General features: G+C 44.3%; 1 protein-coding gene across 3 annotated transcripts in view; it reads left to right on the forward strand.

The window, feature by feature from the left end:
* The first annotated feature begins 1,184 nt into the window (after positions 1–1,184).
* The window catches only part of MAPK15 (mitogen-activated protein kinase 15), a 40,022-nt gene continuing 18,088 nt past the window's right edge, over positions 1,185–23,118 (forward strand). Inside the window, exons 1-8 of one of the 3 annotated variants that reach the window (XM_038393268.2) lie at positions 1,185–1,509; positions 11,225–11,323; positions 11,779–11,808; positions 16,845–16,935; positions 17,548–17,672; positions 17,970–18,133; positions 21,033–21,172; positions 22,909–22,966. In XM_038393268.2, coding sequence (XP_038249196.2) covers positions 1,441–1,509; positions 11,225–11,323; positions 11,779–11,808; positions 16,845–16,935; positions 17,548–17,672; positions 17,970–18,133; positions 21,033–21,172; positions 22,909–22,966 — 776 coding nt within the window. In that variant the 5' untranslated portion in view covers positions 1,185–1,440. Of the gene's footprint in view, positions 1,535–11,224; positions 11,324–11,778; positions 11,809–16,844; positions 16,936–17,541; positions 17,673–17,969; positions 18,134–21,032; positions 21,173–22,908; positions 22,967–23,118 lie in introns of all 3 variants that reach the window. The other 2 variants (XM_038393267.2, XM_043507158.1) reach the window with 2 other exon arrangements.

Here is a 23,118-nt window from a genome sequence, read left to right on the forward strand (position 1 = left end):
TGAGGGATTTGGAATGTGGGAGGGGGCTGTGGGTTGAGGCAGGGCTCTGGGCTGGGGGTGCAGGCTCTGGGCTGGGGCCAGGGATGAGGGGTTTGAGGTGAAAGGGGGGGGCTCAGGGTTGGGGTTGAGGGTTGGGGCATGGACTTACCTTGGGCAGCTCCCGGTCAGTGTTGCAGCAGGAGTGCTAAGGCAGGCTTCCTGCCTGTCCTGGGACACTGCGCTTGTGCCCCAGAAGTGGCCAGCAGGTCCGGCTCCTAGGCGTGGGGTGGGGTAGGAGGCTCCATGGTATGTACTGAGCTGTTGCTCACAAAAGCTTATGCTCAAATAAATTTGTTAGTCTCTAAGGTGCCACAAGTCCTCCTTTTCTTTTTTGCTCTCTCCCGGAGGCACTGCCCCCCCCCCCCAGCTTGACCAATGGCAGGGAGGAGCCGGTGCTCGGGGCAGGGGCAGCATGCACCATGAGCCTCCTGCTTTCCCCCCAACCCCTGACTAGGAGCCGGACCTGCTGGCTGCTTCCGATCATAGAATCATAGAATCATAGAAGGTTAGGGTTGGAAGGGACCTCAGGAGGTCATCTAGTCCAACCCCCTGCTCAAAGCAGGACCAATCCCCAATTTTTGCCCCAGATCCTAAATGGCCCCTTCAAGGATTGAACTCACAACCCTGGACAGGTAGGGACTAGCTTGACTTGGCATCGTAGCACCGCCGACCGGACTTTTAACAGCCTGGTCGGTGGTGCTGACCAGAGCCACCAGGGTCCCTTTTTGACTGGGTGTTCCGGCGAAAACCAGACACCTGTTCACCCTACCCACGCCCCCAACCCCTCAGCCCCATCCCGATGAAAGGAGGCGGGTGGAGTGAGGTTATGCCATTAGACAGTTGGTAATGGTGAGCTGCACTATGGAGTCACAGGCGTTCCCGGGGCGCCCCCTGAAGCCGAGAGACGCCTGCAGACAATGGGGCGCACTCATGGTAATATTTGTGGGTTTAACGTTTTGCAACAGCCGACTTGGCAAACGCTAGTTGTGTGGACGCTGCCCCGCGGCAGGGGGCGGGGGAGCCGAAGAGCGGCTCGCGAAGCAGCGAGAGGGCGCCCCTGGAGTTGGTTCGGTGACCCAAGAGCCCGCAGGACTTCCCACACTGGGGGAGGGAGACGTTTTGCGCATGCGCGCACGGCACCCCGCCCACTATTTCTATGGCAACAGAAATCAACAGGCCCACTTGCGCTTTGGGTCCCGGCCTGCACCTCGGCGGCGGGGTCTCCCGCCCATTCCCCACGTTCAGTCGTGTCGTCAGCGGGCTCAGTGAGGGGAGCTGGCTGGCGCGGGCCGCCGGGAGACTGAGGGCGCCTCAGGCGTCAGCCGCGTCTCCGCTCCGGACCCTCGGCTGTGAGCGACCCCGGGGCTTGAGAGGGTCCCCGCTGGCTAGGCCTGAGGCAACATGAGCGTGGCGGAGGTGGAGGAGCTCGTCTCCCAGAAATACGAGATCAAGAAGCGCCTGGGCAAGGGGGTGAGCGCGGCCGATGCCCCGCGGGGTAGGACCCCCGGCGCCTTCTGAGCGCGAGCGGCTGGCCCCCGCCCTAAGCCTCAGGGAGCCGGAGGGAGGGATTGAAGCCAGGCTGCCTCCTGGGGTGCGGCGTTCGCAGGCTGCCCCTCGCCGCGGTAACCGGGGGCTGTGGGGGCAGAAACGCCCCTTCCCCCCGCTGGTACCTGGGCTTCTGCTGCCCGGGAGACGGGCTGCGGCGTTGTTCGCGAGCTGCGCGCCGCGGCCGAAGCCCCACTGCTCTGGAAAAAGTCGGACAAGCTAATCCTGAGGCGGGGAGAAAGGGCAACACAAGCAAGTGGAGTGGGAAGCTTGGAGTGGCTCTGCCTTCAAATTTGTCAGTGATGTTTAATGTTAGAGCAGCCCAGTCACTCGGAAACAGTGACCATGTCAGTCCCTTTGCTGTCAGCCCTGCTCAGGCAATTCATTAACTAATTTATGTTCGTGCTGTGCTTTCTAAATGCTAACTCTTAATATTAGGCAAGCAAACACAGGAAAAAGTAGAAGAGAAAAGGAGGACTTGTGGCACCTTAGAGACTAACAAATTTATTTGAGCATAAGCTTGTGTCTGTGAGGGACAACCGGTTCTAAAAGGGCTTCTAAATTTAAGAACCGGGTAAAAGTGGCGCTTTAGGCGCCGACTCCGTGGGTGCTCCGGGGCTGGAGCACCCACAGGGAAAACTTGGTGGGTGCAGAGCACTTACCGGCAGCTCCGCACCCGGCTCCAGCTCACCTCTGCTCCGTCTCCTCCCCTGAACGCGCCGCTCCGCTTTGCTTCTCCACCCCCAGCTTCCCGTGAATCAGCTGTTTGCATGGGAAGCCTTGGAGGGCTGAGAAGCAAGCAGCAGCTTCGCGCTCAGGCCTAGGGAGGCGGAGGTGAGCTACGGCAGGGACGCAAGGTGGGCCGCCCGCACCGCAGCAGGTAACCCGGGGGTGCAGAGGAACTGCTCCTTGCCCCAGCTCGCCTCCACGGGCCTGAGGGCAAAGCCGCCACTTATAGATTCATAGATACTAAGGTCAGAAGGGACCATTCTGATTATCTAGTCCGACCTCCTGCACAGCGCAGGCCACAGAATCTCACCCACCCACTCCTATGAAAAACCTCACCTATGTCTGAGCTATTGAAGTCCTTAAATCATGGTTTAAAGACTTCAAGGAGCAGAGAAGCCTCCCTCAAGTCAACCATGCCCCATGCTACAGAGGAAGGCGAAAAACCTCCAGGGCCTCTCCAATCTGCCCTGGAGGAAAATTCCTTCCCGACCCCAAATACGGTGATCAGCTAAACCCTGAGCATATGGGCAAGATTCACCAGCCATATACTACAGAAAATTCTTTCCTGGGTAACTCAGATCCCATCCATCTAATATCCCATCTCAGGGGATTAGTCCTATTTACCCTGAATGTTTAAAGATCAATTACTTACCAAAATCCCATCATACCATCTCCTCCATAAACTTATCAAGTAGAATCTTAAAACCAGATAGATCTTTTGCCCCCACTGCTTTCCTTGGAAGGCTATTCCAAAACTTCACTCCTCTGATGGTTAAAAACCTTCGTCTGATTTCAAGTCTAAACTTCTTGGTGGCTAGTTTATACCCATTTGTTCTTGTGTCCACAGTGGTGCTGAGCTTAAATAATTCCTCTCCCTCTCCTGTATTTATCCCTCTGATATATTTATAGAGAGCAATCATATCTCCCCTCAACCTTCTTTTAGTTAGGCTAAACAATCCAAGCTCCTTAAGTCTTCTTTCATAAGACAAATTTTCCATTCCTCGGATCATCCTAGTAGCCCTTCTCTGTACCTGCATCCACTGTATTTCCTTTATCTAAAAAATCTGCTCCTTTTTCAAAAAAGGAGATTATGTTGGTTTGGCACGATCTACCTTTTGTAAAACCATGTTGTATTTTGTCCCATTTACCATTGACTTCAATGTCCTTAACTAATTTCTCCTTCAAAATTTTTTCCAGGACCTTGCATACTACGGATGTCAAACTAACTGGCCTGTAGTTACCCAGATCACTTTTTTTTTTCCTTTCTTAAAAATGGGAACTATATTAGCAATTCTCCAATCATTCGGTACTACTCCTGAGTTTACAGATTCATTAAAAATTCTTGCTAATGGGCTTGCAATTTCAGGTGCCAATTCCTTTAATATTCTTGGATGAAGATTATCTGGGCCCCCCGATTTAGTCCCATTAAGATGTTTCAGTTTCGCTTTTACCTCAGATATGGTAATATCTACCTCCATATCCTCATTCCCATTTGTCATGCTACCATTATCCCTAAGATCCTCTTTAGCCTTATTAAAGACTGAGGCAAAGTATTTGTTTAGATATTGGGCCATGCCTAGGTTATCTTTAACGTCCACTCCATCCTCAGTGTTAAGCGGCCCCACTTCTTCTTTCTTAGTTTTCTTCTTATTTATATGGCTATATAACCTTTTACTATTGGTTTTAATTCCCTTTGCAAGGTCCAACTCTACTCGACTTTTAGCCTGTCTCACTTTATCCCTACATGTTCTGACCTCAATTAGGTAGCTTTCCTTGCTGATCCCTCCCATCTTCCACTCCCTGTATGCTTTCTGCTTCTTCTTAATCACCTCTCTAAGATGCTTGCTCATCCAGCTTGGTCTACAACTCCTTCCTATGAATTTTTTCCCCTTTCTTGGGATACAGGCTTCTGATAGCTTCTGCAGCTTTGATTTAAAGTAATCCCAGGCCTCCTCTACCTTTTAGATCCATAAGTTCTTCAGTCCAGTCCACTTCCTTAACTAATTTCCTTAATTTTTGAAAGTCAGCCCTTTTGAAATCAAAAACTCTAGTTGCAGATTTATTTTTGTTAATCCTTCCATTTAGTTTGAACTGAATTAGCTCATGATCACTTGAGCCACGATTGTCCCTTACAACCATTTCTTCTATGAGGTCCTCGCTACTCACCAAAATTAAATCTAAAATGGCATCCCCTCTAGTCGGTTCAGCAACTACTTGATGAAGGAATCCATCAGCTATCGCATCTAGGAAAATCTGAGCCCTATTATTATTACTAGCACTGGTCCTCCAGTCTATATCTGGGAAGTTAGTCTCCCATGATCACACAGTTTCCATTAGTATTTACTTTATTAAAGACATTAAAAAGGGCTCTATCCATATCCAAATTAGATCCCGGAGGTCTATAGCACACCCCAAGCACTATCGTAGGAGAGGCTTTACTAGTTTTTCTTCCCCAATGTAATTTTTGCCCAGACGGACTCTGTCTTATCCATTGCATCGCATCTTATTTCTTTACATTCTACCTCATCATTGATATACAATGCTACTCCACCACCTTTACCTTTGTTTCTGTCTTTCCTAAACAGCACATACCCTTCAATACCTGTAGTCCAGTCATGACTACTATTCCACCAAGTTTCTGTTATCCCTATAATATCTTGTTTCACTTCCTGCACCAGTAGCTCTAGTTCCTCCATTTTGTTACCTAGGCTCCTCACATTGGTGTATAAGCATCTTAATTTTTGCTGTTTGGCCTCGCTCACATTTTGTACCCTATTAGGCACAGTCATTCTACGGCCAGTATAACTTATTAGACTAGTATTCACACCGCCCTCGTTCCTTGTATACGTTCTCCTACCCACGGCTGTATCCTTTCTTACTTCATCGTCTTCCCTCTCAGTGCTAAAATCTGGTGTGGAGATTTCCTGGACATCTCCCATCCATCTCCCCCCCTAATTCCTAGTTTAAAGCTCTTGCTTTAAAAGCACTTGCTTTTCAGCCCTCCCAGGCTTCCCGTGGGAACAGTTGATTCGCGGAGGGGGACGCGGAGAAGCAGAGCGGGGTGGCGCGTTCAGGGGAGGAGATGGAGCAGAGGTGAGCTGGGGCCGGAGGCGGGGCAGGGAGCTGTCGGTGGGGACTCTGCACCCACCAAATTTTCCCCATGGGTGGTCCAGCCCCGGAGCACCCACGGAGTTAGTGCCTAAGGCGCCACTTTTGATGTGATCAGTGGGGGGAGCAGCTGCTCCCCCTGGTTCCCCCCCAGCTATGCTACCCTGCCCCTAGGAGCCAGAGGGACCTGCTGGATGCTTCTTGGGAGCCGCCCCAAGTAAACAATGCCAGGACTTCCTACCTCGCCCCCCGGCAGGTCCCTCTGGCTCTTAAGGGCAGGGTGGGCACCCACTACGGTGGTCCACGAGATCCTCCTTTCCGGTTCTGGGGGCAGACAGGGGAGGGGGATGGATGGGGCAGGGCCACGACCCCCTCGTGGGGTGAGGAGGGAACTGGTGGTTAAGATTTTGGCAGCTCATCGCTGCTTATAGGTGCCTGTTGGATTGGGTCCCATTCAGAATCGAAGAGGAGGAGCTGCTTCCAACCTTATAACTTGTAGCCCAGTGGTTAGCTTATTCACTTTGTATATGGGAGATCCAGATACAATTACCCCATTTGCCAGAGATGGGATTAAGATTTGTCCAGGGGTCTTCCACCTCTCAGATGGGTGTTCTAACCTCTGTGCTATGGGATATTCTGATTTGGAGCTCCCTCAATCTGTCCTGTTGAAGCTATTCCACTGTGGATAGACACTAAAATAGTCATTGGGTGAGAGAGAATGAGTGTGTGGGAATGACTCTGTAATGCAATGATTAGGATTTTGATGAGGTGGGAAAGCCCAGGTCCAGTCCTCCTGCTCAAACCATTCTTTCATTACTATCCCCCATGAGACAGCTTCAACAGGAGAGATTTAGGGAGATCCGCATCAGAATATCTCATAGCTCAGTGGTTTGTGAATGCTCTTGAGATGTGGGAGACCCCTGTTCAACTGCCCCCGGACAGCCGTGGGGAGTTGAACCTGAATTTTCCACATCCCAGGTAAGTGCTCTAACTAGTGGGCTACAAGTTATACCCTGCCATCTCCTCTGGTCATTTTGTGTGGCATGAGGCAGGCACCTAATTCATTCTCACAAGGAATTCCTTAGGCACCTAAGCCAGTTGGAAGGTGCTTGTTCATGAATTGCCTAGCAGAGCTAGGCACCTCTCTACAGCCCAGACTTTTAAGTCGCCTGTGTCCAAAAGAGGGACAGGGCTTAGCACACCCACCTCTTGTTGGCATTTCCCATTAGCTAGCTTAGACCGCTCCCTGCTTAGTGCCCTGGCTTTTGAGGATCTCAATCTAAGAGAGTGTCTATGCTGCAATAAAACACCCACCACTGGCCCATGTCAGCTGACTTGGATTCCTGGGGCTCAGCATGGATTTGTCAAGAACAAATCGTGTGAAACCAACCTGATTGTTACCCTCTCAAAGAAAACTATCTTTGTGGATGGGTGGGGGGAGTGGTAGATGTGGTATATCTTGACTTTAGTAAGGCTTTTAATACTGTCTCGCATGACCATCTCTTAAACAAACTAGGGAAATCCACTACTTTAGTAGGGAGCTACTATAAGGTGGGTGCATAACTAGTTGGAAAACCATTCCCAGAGAATAGTTATCAGTGGTTCACCGGGACGCTGGAAGGGCATAAAGAGTGGGATCCAGCAGGGATCAGTTCTGGGTCCAGTTCTGTTCCATATCTTCATCAGTGATTTAGATAATGGCATAGAGTGTATACTTATAAAGTTTGTGGATGATACCAAGCTGGGAGGGGTTGCCAGTGCTTTGGAGGATAACGTTATAATTCAAAATGATCTGGACAAACTGGAGAAATGGTCTGAAGTAAATAGGATGAAATTCAATAAGGACAAATGCAAAGTACTCCATTTAGGAAGGAACAATCAGTTGCACATGTACAAAATGGGAAATGACTGCCTAGGAAGGAGTACTGTGGAAAGGGATCTGGGGGTCATAGTGGACCACAACCTAAATATGAGTCAACTGTGTAACACTGTTGCAAAAAAAAGCAAATATCATTCTGGGAGGTATTAACAGGAATTTTGTAAGCAAGATGCAAGAAGAAAAGGAGTACCCGTGGCACCTTAGAGCGGCACTGCGATGGGTACCCTCATGGCCCCACAGTATGCCAACATTTTTATGGCTGACTTAGAACAACGCTTCCTCAGCTCTCGTCCCCTAATGCCCCTACTCTACTTGCGCTACATTGATGACATCTTCATCATCTGGACCCATGGAAAAGAAGCTCTTGAGGAATTCCACCATGATTTCAACAATTTCCATCCCACCATCAACCTCAGCCTGGACCAGTCCACACAAGAGATCCACTTCCTGGACACTACGGTACTAATAAGCGATGGTCACATAAACACCACCCTATATCGGAAACCTACTGACCGCTATTCCTACCTACATGCCTCTAGCTTTCATCCAGATCATACCACTCGATCCATTGTCTACAGCCAAGCGCTACGATATAACCGCATTTGCTCCAACCCCTCAGACAGAGACAAACACCTACAAGATCTCTATCATGCATTCCTACAACTACAATACCCACCTGCTGAAGTGAAGAAACAGATTGACAGAGCCAGAAGAGTACCCAGAAGTCACCTACTACAGGACAGGCCCAACAAAGAAAATAACAGAACGCCATTAGCCATCACCTTCAGCCCCCAACTAAAACCTCTCCAACGCATCATCAAGGATCTACAACCTATCCTGAAGGACGACCCATCACTCTCACAGATCTTCGGAGACAGGCCAGTCCTTGCTTACAGACAGCCCCCCAATCTGAAGCAAATACTCTCCAGCAACCACACACTACACAACAGAACCACTAACCCAGGAACCTATCCTTGCAACAAAGCCCGTTGCCAACTCTGTCCACATATCTATTCAGGGGATACCATCATAGGGCCTAATCACATCAGCCACACTATCAGAGGCTCGTTCACCTGCGCATCTATCAATGTGATATATGCCATCATGTGCCAGCAATGCCCCCTGCCATGTACATTGGCCAAACTGGACAGTCTCTACGTAAAAGAATGAATGGACACAAATCAGACGTCAAGAATTATAACATTCAAAAACCAGTTGGAGAACACTTCAGTCTCTCTGGTCACTCGATCACAGACCTAAGTGTGGCTGTACTTCAACAAAAAAGCTTCAGAAACAGACTCCAACGAGAGACTGCTGAATTGGAATTAATTTGCAAACTGGATACAATTAACTTAGGCTTGAATAGAGACTGGGAATGGATGAGTCATTACACAAAGTAAAACTATTTCCCCATGGTATTTCTCCCTCCCACCCCACCCCCCACTGTTCCTCTGATATTCTTGTTAACTGCTGGAATTAGCCTACCTTGCTTGTCACCATGAAAGGTTTTCCTCCTTTCCCCCCCCTGCTGCTGGTGATGGCTTATCTTAAGTGATCACTCTCCTTACAGTGTGTATGATAAACCCATTGTTTCATGTTCTCTGTGTGTGTGTGTGTGTGTGTGTGTGTGTGTGTGTGTGTGTGTGTGTGTGTAAATCTCTCCTCTGCTTTTTCCATCAAATGCATCCGATGAAGTGAGCTGTAGCTCACGAAAGCTTATGCTCTAATATATTTGTTAGTCTCTAACGTGCCACGGGTACTCCTTTTTCTTTTTGCGAATACAGACTAACACGGCTGCTACTCTGAAAGGTGCAAGAAGTAATTCTTCTGCTCTACTCTGTACTGATTAGGCCTCAACTGAAGTATCGTGTCCAGTTCTGGGCGCCACATTTCAGGAAAGATGTGGACAAATTTGGAAAAAAAATCCAAAGAGCAACAAATATGATTAAAGGGCTAGAAAATATGACCTATGCGGGAAGATTGAAATAATTGAGTTTGTTTAGTCTGGAAAAGAGAAGACTGAGGGGGGACATAAGTTTTCAAGTACATAAAAGGTTGTTACAAGGAGGTGGGAGAAAAATTGTTGCTTTTAACCTCTGAGGATAGGACAAGAAGCAATGGGCTTAAATTGCAGCAAGGGAAATTTAGGTTGGATGTTAGGAAAAACTTCCTGTCAGGGTGTTTAAGCACTGGAATAAATTGGCTAGGGAGGTTGATGGAGATTCCATGTTGGAGATTTTTAAGAGCAGGTTAGACAAACACCTGTCAAGGATGGCCTAGATCAGGGGTGAGCAAACTTTTTGGCCTGAGGGCCACATCTGGGAACAGAAATTCTATGGCAGGCCATGAATGCTCAAAAAATTGGTGAGGGGGTGCTGGGGTGGGGCTAGGGATGAGTTTGGGGTGCAGGACGGTGCTCCAGGCTGGGATCGAGGGGTTTGAAGAGCAGGAGGGGGATCAGGGCTGGGGCAGGGGGTTGGGGGCGTGGGGAGAGGCCCAGGGTGTGCAGTCTCTGAGCGGCGCTTACCTCAAGTTGCTCCCAGAAGCAGTGGCATGTTCCTACTCTGGCTGCTACGTGGAGGCACAGCCAGGCGGCTTTGCACGCTGCCCCTTCCACAGGCACCGCCCCTGAAGCTTCCATTGGAGTGTGTAGGAGCAGGGCCATGCTGCAGCTTCCAGGAGCCGCGTGGTGCGTCCCCCAACCCTGCACCCCAGCCAGAGTGGGGCTGAGCCATGTGGTGTGGCTCGTGGGCTGGCTTAAAATGGCTTGTGGGCCAGATCCAGCCTGTAGGCCGGCCGTAGTTTGCCCACCCCTGGTCTAGATAATACTTAATCCTGCTATGAGTGCAGGGGGCTGGACTAGATGACCTCTTGAGGTCCCTTCCACTCCTATGATTCTATGACTGTATAGAAAGCCTAGGCACCTAACTCAGCGTTGTGGATCTCAATGTTGTTTTTGGATTTTCTAGGCAACTAAAAGTTAAGCACCTTGACGCTCAGCATTGCAATGCTTGAGTCCTTTTGTGCATTCCAGCTCTCATGCCTACTGCAGTTCAGTATTTTGCCCGTATCAGTACCCTTTATTTAATCTCTTAGCCAATTTCAATTTCAAATTATTTAATATTTCTGTGCTTCAGTTCATAATATGTAAAATGGGGATAATACTTCCTTTCTCCTACTGTTTGTCTTGTGTATGTATATATTGTAAGCTCTTTGAGACAGAGACTGTCTGATAGTATGTAAACACATAGACCCAGATCCACAGATATTTAGGCTTCTTAGGAGCCTAAATACTTCTGTGGATTTGGGCTATACATAGCATATAGTACAATTGCATCCCATTCTCAATTGGGGTCACTAGGTGCTAATGTAATAAAATAATAACTATATGGGTAATGAGACTGTCTAGAATTACATTGGATAGGATAACTTTTTTTTATAAGAGGTATAAAGTATAATGCTTCAGTGTCTAAGCTGATCTCTGACAAGGGTTAGGAAGAAACTTTTCTCTTATGGACAAGATTTTCCATAACTGTCTACTGTGGGGTTTCTTTCACCTTCTTAAGCATCTGATGCTGGCAGCTGTCAAACAGGATACTGTACTAGAAGGACCTCAGTAGTTTGATCCAGTGTGACAGTTCTTATGTGACAAAAATATTGCTATTTTTATTTATTTATTTATTTTATATTTTTAAAATCTAGCAAGATTTATTCTTTACAGCCCTCAATCCTAACAGTGCTTCTTATTGATCCTGGTCTCTTTACCCTTTAGATGTTTAGTGATATTTTATTTTTTTTTTTTTCTGTTAATACCTTCTACTAAGAACATTTCCCCCCCAATCTGGTCCTAACTGAATCTAGGGACTGAAAGGAAATTTGGTGTGGGTGATATAACTGGTGGATCCATCTATCCTTTTCCTCTAGGCCTATGGAATTGTGTGGAAAGCAATTGATCGCAGGACAGGAGAAATAGTTGCTGTCAAGAAGATCTTTGATGCTTTTAGGAACAGAACAGATGCTCAGGTAAGGAACTGTTTTACCAATGTGTTCTGAAAGACCTGCATGGTAAGTTCAGGGGTACTTCGAAGAGTCGCACATTGACCTAGATGGGTAGAGCTCTGAAACTTGTTGCCACAAGATATTAAGGTTAAGAGTGTAGTAAGTGATTTGACATTTATATGGGCAATAAGAATATCACGCTCTACAGCTTACACTAGTTTGGCTACCTCTTACACACTTTTATCTTAACTTCATGTGTCATGATGTAACCACTGACTGGCTGATGTTGAGAAGAAACTTCCTCCAAAGACATGTAAATATTTTCATGTTACCAAGCAATTAGATTTTTCCTAGTCTGACCCCCACACATGGTACTCCACTCCTTAATAAATGGGGTTTAACCATTGCACCGGGCAGTCACTTCCTCTTCCATCTATTATCTTATTGCTATGACAGAAAATATTTTTGTTTCTTTCTAGAGAACGTTCCGGGAAATTATGCTCCTGCAGGTGAGTAACACCTGTCTTCTACCCTCTGATGTATCCTTTAGCTTTCCTTTGTATCTCTTCCAGCCAGCATCCACTTCTTTCCTTCTCATCCTTTAGTTATAGTGCAGTGACTACTGCCACTACCTCTTTTCTGTGTTGTCAGTCTCAGCAGTAGCAATCAGTCTTTCCATGCCTTTTATTTATTTATTTTATTTTTAAACTAATCTGGTGGTGTTCCTCCCAGAGTGTGTCCATCTGACTTGTCTGTGGCTTCACTACTCTTTTATCTTCTTAACTATGTTCCTGTCATTGTTTCTGATCTATAATCAGTCTCACTCCCCCTGCCTTCTTTTTTTCGCTTTTTCTGCACACAGCCAATATCCTGCACACAGCCAATCCTTGGTTTTAGCTCTTGTGCATTTTATTAGATGCTCTGGTAGGGAGGTCATGCTGTCAGGTTTGGAAGTCCTTGTCTGGGGAAGGAGGACATGTGGTGCTCAAGACCAGAGGCCATGGTTGGGTAGGGAAGAAGGTGAAAGATGTTCCTTACCTCACCTGTGAGGGAGAGAGCCTGATCACCTGAAATAACCAAAACTTGACAGAATCCTTTAAAATGTATTGTAAGGAGCAATTCTATACATAGATTCGAAGGTCAGAAGGGATCATTGTGATCATCTAGTCTCACCTCCTATATTATACGGGCCACAGAACCTCCCCAAAATAATTCCTAGAACATATTTTTAGTAAAACATTTCAACTTGATTTAAAAATTGTCAGTGATGAACCATCCACCACAACCTGTGGTAAATTGTTCTAATAGTCAGTTACCCTGACTGTCAAAAATTTAGGCCTTATTTCCCGTCTGAATTTGTCTACTTTCAACTTCCGGTCACTGGATCATGTTATATCTTTCTCTGCCATTGAAGAGCCCACTATTAAATATTTTGTTCCCCCTGGAGGGGCTTACACATTGTAATCAAGTCACTCCTTAGCCTTCTCTTTGTTAGACTCAGAGCTCAATTGATTTAGCTTACCCCACTATAGGGCAAGTTTTCTAATCCTTTCATCATTCTCGTGGCACACTAGCATAATAAATCATACAATAAATTTAAGTCTCAGCAGCATTAAAATCAATTCCACAGGAACTCAGCCAGCCAGCCAGCCACCTTGCTACTGCCTTCATCATTTATGAAGCATACCTTCTCCAGAGACACTATCAAACAGAACTGATACTATTAGGCAGATGAATTTATCTTTGTATATAGCATTGCTGCGACTGATACTGCAATACTATATCCAGTTCTGGTGTCCACATTTGAAAAAGGATATGTAAAAATTTGAGAGGGAGCAGAGAAGAGCCAAAAATTACTTAATGAGAGAGTTAGGAGGCTCAATCTGTTTAGTTTTTAAAAAGGCAACTTGATTACAGTGTACAAATACCTTCACTGGGAGAAAATACTAAGAATTAAGAGATTCCTTAATCTATCAGAGAAAGACATAACTTCCAGCCATTGGCTCTTGTTAAGCCAGACGAATCCAAATTAGAAATAAGGCACACACACTTAATAGTGAGGATGATTAACCATTGGAAGAAACTCCCAAGGGAAGTGGTGTATTCTCCATCTTGTAAAAAGAAAAGGAGTACTTGTGGCACCTCAGAGACTAACAAATTTATTTGAGCATAAGCTCAAAAATACAGTGGGGAGATTTATATACATAGAGAACATGAAACAATGGGTGTTACCATACACACTTTGCATAATGACAGGTTTCAGAGTAGCAGCTGTGTTAGTCTGAATTCGCAAAAAGAAAAGGAGTACTTGTGGCACCTTAGAGACTAACAAATTTATTTGATGCATCCGATGAAGTGAGCTGTAGCTTAGGGTTGATGGTATCCCCTGAATAGATATGTGGACAGAGTTGGCAACGGGCTTTGTTGCAAGGATAGGTTCCTGGGTTAGTGGTTCTATTGTGAAACCTCTCCATCTTGTGAAGTCCAAATCAATTCTAGATGCCTTTCTGGAAGATACACTTTAGTCAAACACAAGGCTTGGGACTCAATACAGGAGTAACTTGATGAGATTCTATGGCCTATGTTATACAGGCAGTCAGACTAGATAGTGTGATGATTCCTTCTGGCCTTAAAAATCTATGAATCTGAAAAACTAATTATAGATGATGCAAGTAGTGACCCCTATATTAAGCTTGCTTAATTCTTCCTTTGAAAACCCCTTATTTGCAGTTGTTTATTTCGTTGCTAAATTTAAACTATTTCGGTTGCAGTTTTCCATGCTTGGGCTCTGCCTCAGGTTGGATTTTTTTTTTTTTTAAACTTTTAGTACAAATGATGCAGCCATTTTTAAGATTAAGGTGGTAGTCGGGGGGGTGGGGAGGATAGGAAGATTTTCCAGTATAAGCCACTTTCTCTGACCAGTTTTTGGAGAGCTCAGGCATTTCAAAACTTTAGAACAGGAAATTGAAATTTGGTCAGAGGGTGGTAGTTGGGTCAGAGGAGTGGTTTTTTTTTTTTGCTATTCCTGAAAAAATGTGTTTAGATCTTGCCATGTAATAAGAGAAATTGCTTTTCACACATGTACAGTAGAACTTGTTGAATGTTTTGTGCTTAATTTTCTGAACATTTTATCTGAACTGTGCATGCTCTACTGCATCATTGAGCTTCTGACCTCATTCTGAAGTGAACATACAGAGCTGACTCTGTGTCTGTTTCGCATCCAGAATGGTGGTGCTAATATTACAGAATTTGGAAGATGTATAATGAATGAGTCGGAGGACTGTTGGAAGAGAAAGGATGGTCCTGAAGTTAGGGCAGTTAGTTGATTGTGCCCCATGAAAACTGAATTCTGTCCTGATTCTGCCTTAGATGTCCTATGTGATGGTGGGCAAGTCACTTAAACCAAAACTTTCACTACTACTGCTATTCTAGGTGGTCAGTTTGAAACGCCTACAGCCTAATTTTCACAAGAGCAACACACTCACAAATGCAGTTAAAAGCAATGGGTACTGCAATGGCTTAGCACTTCTGAAAAATCGGGCCCTGGCTCTCTTCAGTAAGGCATCCAGTCATCGAGGAACCCAAAATTAGTGGTCACTTCTGAAAATTTTGGCCTTAACCTTGGTATGCCTCAGTTCAACATCAGTAAAACAGGAATAATAGTATCACTCACTTCATAGGGATGTTATGCAGATAAATTCACTGTTTGAGGCACTCAAACTATAATGTTGAGCACTATAGAAAAGGAAATTACCAATTCTATCTTTATTTCAGAGTTTGGGTTGTGAGCAGTAAATAAGGAATGGGGGCATTTATTGAATAATCAGAACAAAGAAGACTAATGCAAACCTTTAACATCTGTAGTGTCATAGCAAATTAACTTCACAAATTCATGGAAAGTATGACAATGAGCTATGCTGATGTGTTTATGTAGTTGATAAAAAAGCATAAGAAGTCACTGTTAAGGCTTTCCATTAGAGTGTGAGTTTAATGAAGTTGGAGTGAATTACTTTTGGGTATCTTTTTTTTCAGAGTCGCAGCCGTGTTAGTCTATATTCACAAAAAGAAAAGGAGTACTTGTGGCACCTTAGAGACTAACAAATTTATTAGAGCATAAGCTTTCGTGAGCTACAGCTCACTTCATCGGATGTTCTACCACACAACAGAACCACTAGCCCAGGAACCTATCCTTGCAACAAAGCCCGTTGCCAACTCTGTCCACATATCTATTCAGGGGACACCATCATAGGGCCTAATCACGTCAGCCACACTATCAGAGGCTCCTTCACCTGCGCATCTACCAATGTGATATATGCCATCATGTGCCAGCAATGCCCCTCTGCCATGTACCTTGGTCAAACTGGACAGTCTCTACGTAAAAGAAGGAATGGACACAAATCAGACGTCAAGAATTATAACATTCAAAAACCAGTTGGAGAACACTTCAATCTCTCTGGTCACTCGATAACAGACCTAAGAGTGGCTATCCTTCAACAAAAAAGCTTCAAAAACAGACTCCAACGAGAGACTACTGAATTGGAATTAATTTGCAAACTGGATACAATTAACTTAGGCTTGAATAGAGACTGGGAATGGATGAGTCATTACACAAAGTAAAACTATTTCCCCATGTTATTTCTTCCCCCCACCCCACCCCCCACTGTTCCTCAGATATTCTTGTTAACTGCTGGAAATAGCCTACCTTGCTTGTCACCATGAAAGGTTTTCCTCTCCCCCCCCCCCCCCCCCCCCCGCTGCTGGTGATGGCTTATCTTAAGTGATCACTCTCCTTACAGTGTGTATGATAAACCCATTGTTTCATGTTCTCTGTGTGTGTATATATCAATCTCCCCTCTGTTTTTTCCACCAAATGCATCCGATGAAGTGAGCTGTAGCTCACGAAAACTTATGTTCTAATAAATTTGTTAGTCTCTAAGTTGCCACAAGTACTGCTTTCCTTTTTGGGTATCTGTTGACATGGAAGTGAAAGCCTTGTGGAGCATTGTATTGTATTATCAACAGTGTTGTAGACAGTATGAAGGTGGAAAGGAATGCACAAGTCATTTCACTTAACCTTAAATGCATGGAAATAAGTTTTTGGTGGATGGAGTGTATCCTGCTTCAACTTTAACTGTCACTAAACATAGGATTTTTGTAATAACAATAATGATGGTAATGCTTAACATTTATATATGTTTCACCATTATTATCACACTTCTATAATCAAATAGTTCTTTGCTTTAAATACTAAGTGTGTGGATTGATGTGGATATTCAGGTTTTGCAGTTATTTTGTGTATAATGCTTTTTGGTACTAACGTGTGAGGAGGAGTAACCTGAGAGCCAAGTGGGAGGGTTGTGTAGCTTAAGTGGCAGCTCATACTACAGAACAAGGTAGGCTTTTTATTTATTCCCTAAAAAAAAGTCTCTATTTTAGTAGAGGCACAATGAAGGGAATAATCTCCTGGTCTTTATTTTGGAGTGTAATCTTACGTATAATAGGTTCAGTCACTTGACTCTGACAAGTGGGTCTTATTTCCCTGCAGGAATTTGGAGAACATCCAAATATCATCAAACTGCTTAATGTCATCCGAGCTCAGAATGACAGGGATATTTACCTGGTTTTCGAATCTATGGGTGAGACCCACCACTGCTTCAGCTGTTTACATTCTTTCTCTCTAAAGAGTGAATTTCATTCACTGCCTTGAAAGTAGCAAAATAGAAAGTAATGAGATAAATGTGAATGTTGGTGTAGCTAGATGGAAAAGTGAACCAGCGAATGTGGTGAAGTTAGTGGGGAAGCAATTGCATAGGAATTGATTTGGAAGTGGGACAAAGGCAGGCAGATTGGGAGGGATAAAGTGAATGGGTGTCCAGATGCAATTTTGGGGTAATGAGGAGAGTGGGACAATAAAAACAATTTAAGAGAATAAATGAATGACTATAGATGGGTGAATGTAATGTAGGATGTGAGTGGAACAATAAGTCCCGCTGTAATTTTTCAGTTACTGTCTAGTCTTTGCTTTCAGTGAAGTATTTTTCCCTGCCCTAAATGAAGTTCAGGAAATAGGGCTGCAGTAGTTCAGGAAATAGGGCTATAGCAGGTACAACTTTTTCAACGGCTGTCTTGCTGAGCTTCTGTTTAAAAATGAGCTAGAGCTTAGGGTTCAGAGAATAGACTTGTCGCCCTAGCTTTGGGTTCCTTTCACTCCCAAACAATAATTCTCTAATGTTCTATGTTAGAGACAGATTTACATGCTGTGATCAAGAAGGGGAATTTGCTGAAAGACATCCACAAGTGTTACATCCTCTACCAACTCCTGAAGGCAACCAAATTCATCCACTCAGGGAATGTCATTCACAGAGACCAGAAGGTACATTTGCACTCACTAGTCCTTACCTAAATGGAAAGATTTGTCCTCCATTCAAGACTGGAGTTAAATGATATATGTAGGGGGGTGAAGGGAGTGAAGAGAAAAGAAAATGACCATAGTGTCACATGACCTTTAGTAGATCATATATACCTTTTGTTTCGGTTTCCTCCGAACACCCCTAAAAGCACTCTGTCCCTGGCAGGGGGAAATGCAGCCTGACATGGGTTTTTATTGCCTCCCTTTCTGCCCTATACAGAGAATAAAGAAATTTTTATAAATGTTTGTGTTCAACTACAGCCCTCAAATATCCTGCTGGATGCAGACTGCTTTGTTAAGCTTTGTGATTTTGGACTGGCTCGCTCCCTTTGTCAGATCCATGAGGACCAAGGCAGCCCTGCACTGACAGAGTATGTGGCAACACGCTGGTACAGAGCCCCTGAGATCCTGCTTTCCTCTCATAGGTAATTGAAAGACTGGGAAACAATCTGCCTGATGTCTCTGAGATGGGCTATTTTGAGATGGTTTGGGAACCCATTTTTGGTTTTATTATACACCCTTGAAACACTGTAAAGAAAACTTAACGGTTGAGGTAAAAATCTTATAGTCTACCCTTACCACAAACACCAACACATGCAGTCCCTTGTCCCCAGTTCTCTTCACACATACAACCATACACACCCGAACTCCCTTCTCTACACTGGTCTCTTGCGCACCAGACAGCCCTGCATTCATCTGCTCTCAGCCCCCACCATTCGCTTGACTTTCATCCAGTTCTTCCTCACATATACCAAATTCATCTTTTCTCTTCCTACCTTTACAAAATTTGGAAAATGCCTCAGCCTTTCTTTTCAAGTCTGGCCTTAAGTGTTCCCCAATGGCACTTATCCTTTCTCCTTATCTCCTGGCTGCTCCACTTGAAAAACTGCTTCCCTAGTCCCTGTGAAGGGGCTCTGGGGGCTTTGCTCTGTCAATTCTCTTGGTCAAGGAGAAACCACTGGAGCTGATAAGACTTTTTAAATCCCACCTAGGATGTCATCTGTTCCCTTCACTAGGCTTAGGAATAGGATTGCTAGAGCTGGATGAAAGCTTCTTTTCACCCCTAAGACACTGGCTGTATGGCAAGAGACTTTTGAGCCTAGCCTCAGCCAATTTTAAGTGAGGAGGAAACAAACCTAGCCCAAGGAGCAGGAGCCTAGAGGAGCTGCTGATCTTTACTCCCATTCAGGGGCCGTAACAATTTAACTAGGGCTGTTATAGTTACTCTTCCACTTGCTTTGCTGCTGAAGGAAGGCAGAATAATTAGAGTTCCTGTTCCATGATGTGATGCTTTTGCACACAGTCGAACATTTATAGCAGCCTTTCTTTGCAAACTCGTATCTAATACGCTGCTCAATTTAAGTATCACACCTCATGGTGATGGACTCAGTACAAAAACCTAGATAGATAAGATTTCACTCTTCAGTATCTCAATTAGCTATTTTTGCTTCCAGGGTTTCCACTAAGGTTCAGTGTGTTAGATTTTCTCACAATGTGTATTAGCTGCATTGGTCCATATTAAATCTCATTTTGCTATTTTATGCACATATTTCTTTCCACTGGTGTTTATTGCTCCTCCTAGTTTAGTATGCTCTGTACATTTTTAATAACCTGTTGTAAACACCCTCTTCCATGGGATTAATTCATAGTCATAGATTCCAATGCCAGAAGGGATGATGTGGTTCATCTAGTCTGACTTCCTGTGTAACACAGACAAAAGAACTTCCTTAAATAACTCCTGTTTGAGCTAGAGCATATCTTTATAAAAAAAAATCCAATCTTGATGTAAAAAACACTAGTGATGGAGAATTCACTACAACCTTTGGTAAATTTTTCCAATTGTTGATTATCCTCACTGTTAAAAATTGACACCTTATTTCCAGTCTCAATTCGTTTAACTTCAACTTCCTACCATTGGATCTTGTTACACCTTTATTCGCTAGATTCAGTAGTCCATTATCAAATATTTGTTTCCCATGTAGGTATTTACAGACTGATCAACTCACACCTTAACCTTCTCTTAGTTAAACTAAATTGAACTCCTTGACTCTATTGCTATAAGCCATGTTTTCCAACCCTTTAATCATTATTGTGGCTCTCCTCTGAACCTCTCCAAATTATTATCATCCTTCTTGAATTTTGGACACCAGAATTGGACCCAGTATTCCAGCAGTGGTTGTACCAGTGCCAAATACATAGGAGAAATAACCTTTCTATTCCTACTCAGGAGTTCCCTGTGTATGCATTCAAGGATTGTACAAGCCTTTTTAATCATACAGTCACATTGGGAGCTTATGTTCAGTTGATTATCCACCATGACCCCCAAGCCCTTTTCAGAGTCTGTTTCCCATGATAGTCCTCATCTTGTACATTCTTGTTCCTAGATGTATACATTTACACTTGGTCATGTTAAAATACAAATGGTTTGCTTGCGTTCCGCTTACAAAGCGATCTGGATCACTTGATGTCAGTGATCTGTGTATGTAATTCAAATTTGCAGTAGACTTGCCACCAACCCACGTGGGTCCCCAAAACTTGATATGCTTGTCATACATAATACCACTTCTGTTTAGGTCCTGCAAACCAACTTTTAATCTGTGTGGAGGCATGATATCCCTGCCAATTTGAATTAATTATTGCAGTTAGATTTCATGAGACATAGTTTTAGATTTTAATACAGTATTTGATACTATCACATCCACTGCATTCCCTTTATCAATTAATTTTTTTAATTATAGCTACCATCTAAAAAGGCTATTATATTTGACTGGAAAGATTTATTTAGCCACTCTTCAAGTGGTTCGTTTGTTTTTAATATTTGGTTTATTTTTTTATTAGTAGTTTAAATAATTAAACATATATATTGGGTTAAGGAGTATGAATGTTGACAAACTTCTATATCCTTCTCCGCATTGTTTCCCATTCACTCTGCTTAAGTAATTTTAACTGATTTTCTGGATATCTAAGATCAAGAGGTTTTGTCATTGACCACGCCACGTCAGTTCCCAGAAATCAGCTTGTGTCTTGATTTTTAGTCATACCAGTACCCCAGATTTTTATTATCCAATTACCATCTTCATCTTTTAATTGTGTAATGAACTTCCTCTGACTGCTTATTTCAAATAGGCCTTGACAAGAAATCCCTCAGGTGATTGCCACATCCATATTTTCTTTGGCTTCCCTTATAGCACCAACCCATCAACACATCTCCTGTGGGGCTATTAGACATGTTTGTTTTCCTTGCAGGATGGTCAGAAATAGAAGGGGGTCTCAGGGTTACAAGAGCATATTGGTGTGTCCTGATAAGTCTCTTCTTTCTTGTAGCTACACAAAGGGTGTGGACATGTGGAGTATTGGCTGTATTCTGGGGGAGATGTTGCTTGGAAAACCTCTTTTTCCTGGAACATCCACAGTGAATCAGATAGAGCAGATCTTGAGTGTCATTCCTGCCCCATCCCAGGAAGGTGAGTCTTTTCCATGAAGGGATGTATTAGCAGCCCAGTTGCTAAGCTAATGACTCGTAATTGACATTCTTGCTCTCTCCCAGGAACTCAGAAGACTGAGTGGTAGAATGTTGGGGACAGCATTGAAAATAAAACCTTAGGTGCTGTGATACAGCAGGGCCAGGGAGCAGTAGAAGAGAGGAGATATATAAGCCTTAGGCTAATTAAAGTGTGGTTCCCTGTAGACTAGGGAAGGCTGCTACAGGATAATTGGAGCACCTGTAGTCAATTAAGGCCCTGTCAGGAACCTAATAAAAAACCCCTGCTTCAGGCAGAGAGGGTGGTGTGAAGAAGGAGAGAGGACTGGAGTTTGGAGGTGTGTTGCTGAGAATTGAAAGACCAGAGGAAGGGAGACCTGCCCAAGCACGGCAGGGACACTCCCTCCCCTAGTGTCAAGGATTGAGGGTAAACCTACCCAAGGGGGAAGAAGGTAAGAAGCCTGCAGGAGTTGAGAAGGGCTGGGGCTCAGAGTGAGGAGCAAACCCAGACACTTCCCTCCTCTACCACCTTTCTGGGCCGCTAGCGGGGCCCTCGGTGCTTCAAGAGCAGGGGCAAAGAGTGGTGTCCTAGGTACCCCCCAAGAAAAGCACAGGACCCACCATACCAACATGGGCCATTTTGTCACCATGAACAGATGACCTAGATAACATGCTGCTTCTAGCATGCATGGAGGTGGTTGATGACAGTTACATATATTAAGGTGATTGATGTAATGTCAGTCAGGCTCCCTGACCTGAGGATGTCACATGAGCCACAGCTGTGTGCTGATCGGGCCGCGGGTTGAGAACCACTGATCTAAGCTGACTGTTTGCATAACACAGGTTATAGAATTTCACCCAAGAATTCTTGCATCAAGCCCATATGTTGTGGTTGAGCTAGAGCATGGTTTTCTAGAGAGAGAGCCAGTCTTGATTTAAAGATTTCAAAGTGATGGTGACTTGACCTCATCTTTTGGCAAATTGTTCCAGTGGTTAATTACACTCATTGGGGATTGTCTATATGAACATTTAGTAAATTTATAGCATAATAGTGTGCCATGCATTAACTGGCTGTGTGGATCCTGCTACAACACATTAAAAGTTCCATCGTGCACTTTGAACTACTCCCGTTTCTAAGTGAAATAAATCAAAGGGACTAGGGCACTTCTAGTGCAAAGCAGTTGGGTCCATACAGCGAGTTAGCACACTGGCCTGCCGGGCACTGTAGACTTGCACCCCAGCTAGCCATGCACTAACTGTTCATATAGACAAGCCCACTGTTAAAAAATCAGCACCTTATTTCTAGTCTGAATTAATCTAGCTTCAATTTGCAATCTTATTATCTCTTTAATCTATCAGACAAACAGTCCTCTACTATCAGAAATATTCTCCTCCATGCAGAAATTCCAGGATTATAAACACTGCTCTTCCACTTACTATCTCTAGAGCACCTGCTATGGTGTACAGGAATCTCTATCTCTCAACTGCCATCTGTTAAATGGGACTCTTGCTTATAATACCTCATAAGGTGCTGTGTTCATTAATGTATGTAAAGCAATTGAGGTTCTCTCTTGGAAAACATTAGAGATGAGCAAAATATTATTGAATCTTCTCTACCAAAATTAACTCCTTAGGTTCAAATTCAAGGTTTTGAGTCACAAACTGCATGGCTCTTGGAATCCTGCCCATAGCATTCACAAAATCTGTTTTCTGTTGCAGATATTTTAGCTATCCATTCGGACTACAGAGCCTCTGTTATTAACCGCATAAGTTCCAGGTAAACCTTTTACCTTGTGTCACTAGCAGAAACCAACAGATGTTGATATAATGTGGGAATAAGCTCAGCAACCAGCTTGCAGGGATCTCTGTCTACAAACTCACTTAGTCATCCTCAAGGCAGTGACATTAGATAGAAACAACTGAAACAAA

The sequence above is a fragment of the Dermochelys coriacea genome, chromosome 2, assembly GCF_009764565.3.
Source record: "Dermochelys coriacea isolate rDerCor1 chromosome 2, rDerCor1.pri.v4, whole genome shotgun sequence".
In the NCBI taxonomy this organism is placed as follows: Eukaryota; Metazoa; Chordata; order Testudines; family Dermochelyidae; genus Dermochelys; species Dermochelys coriacea.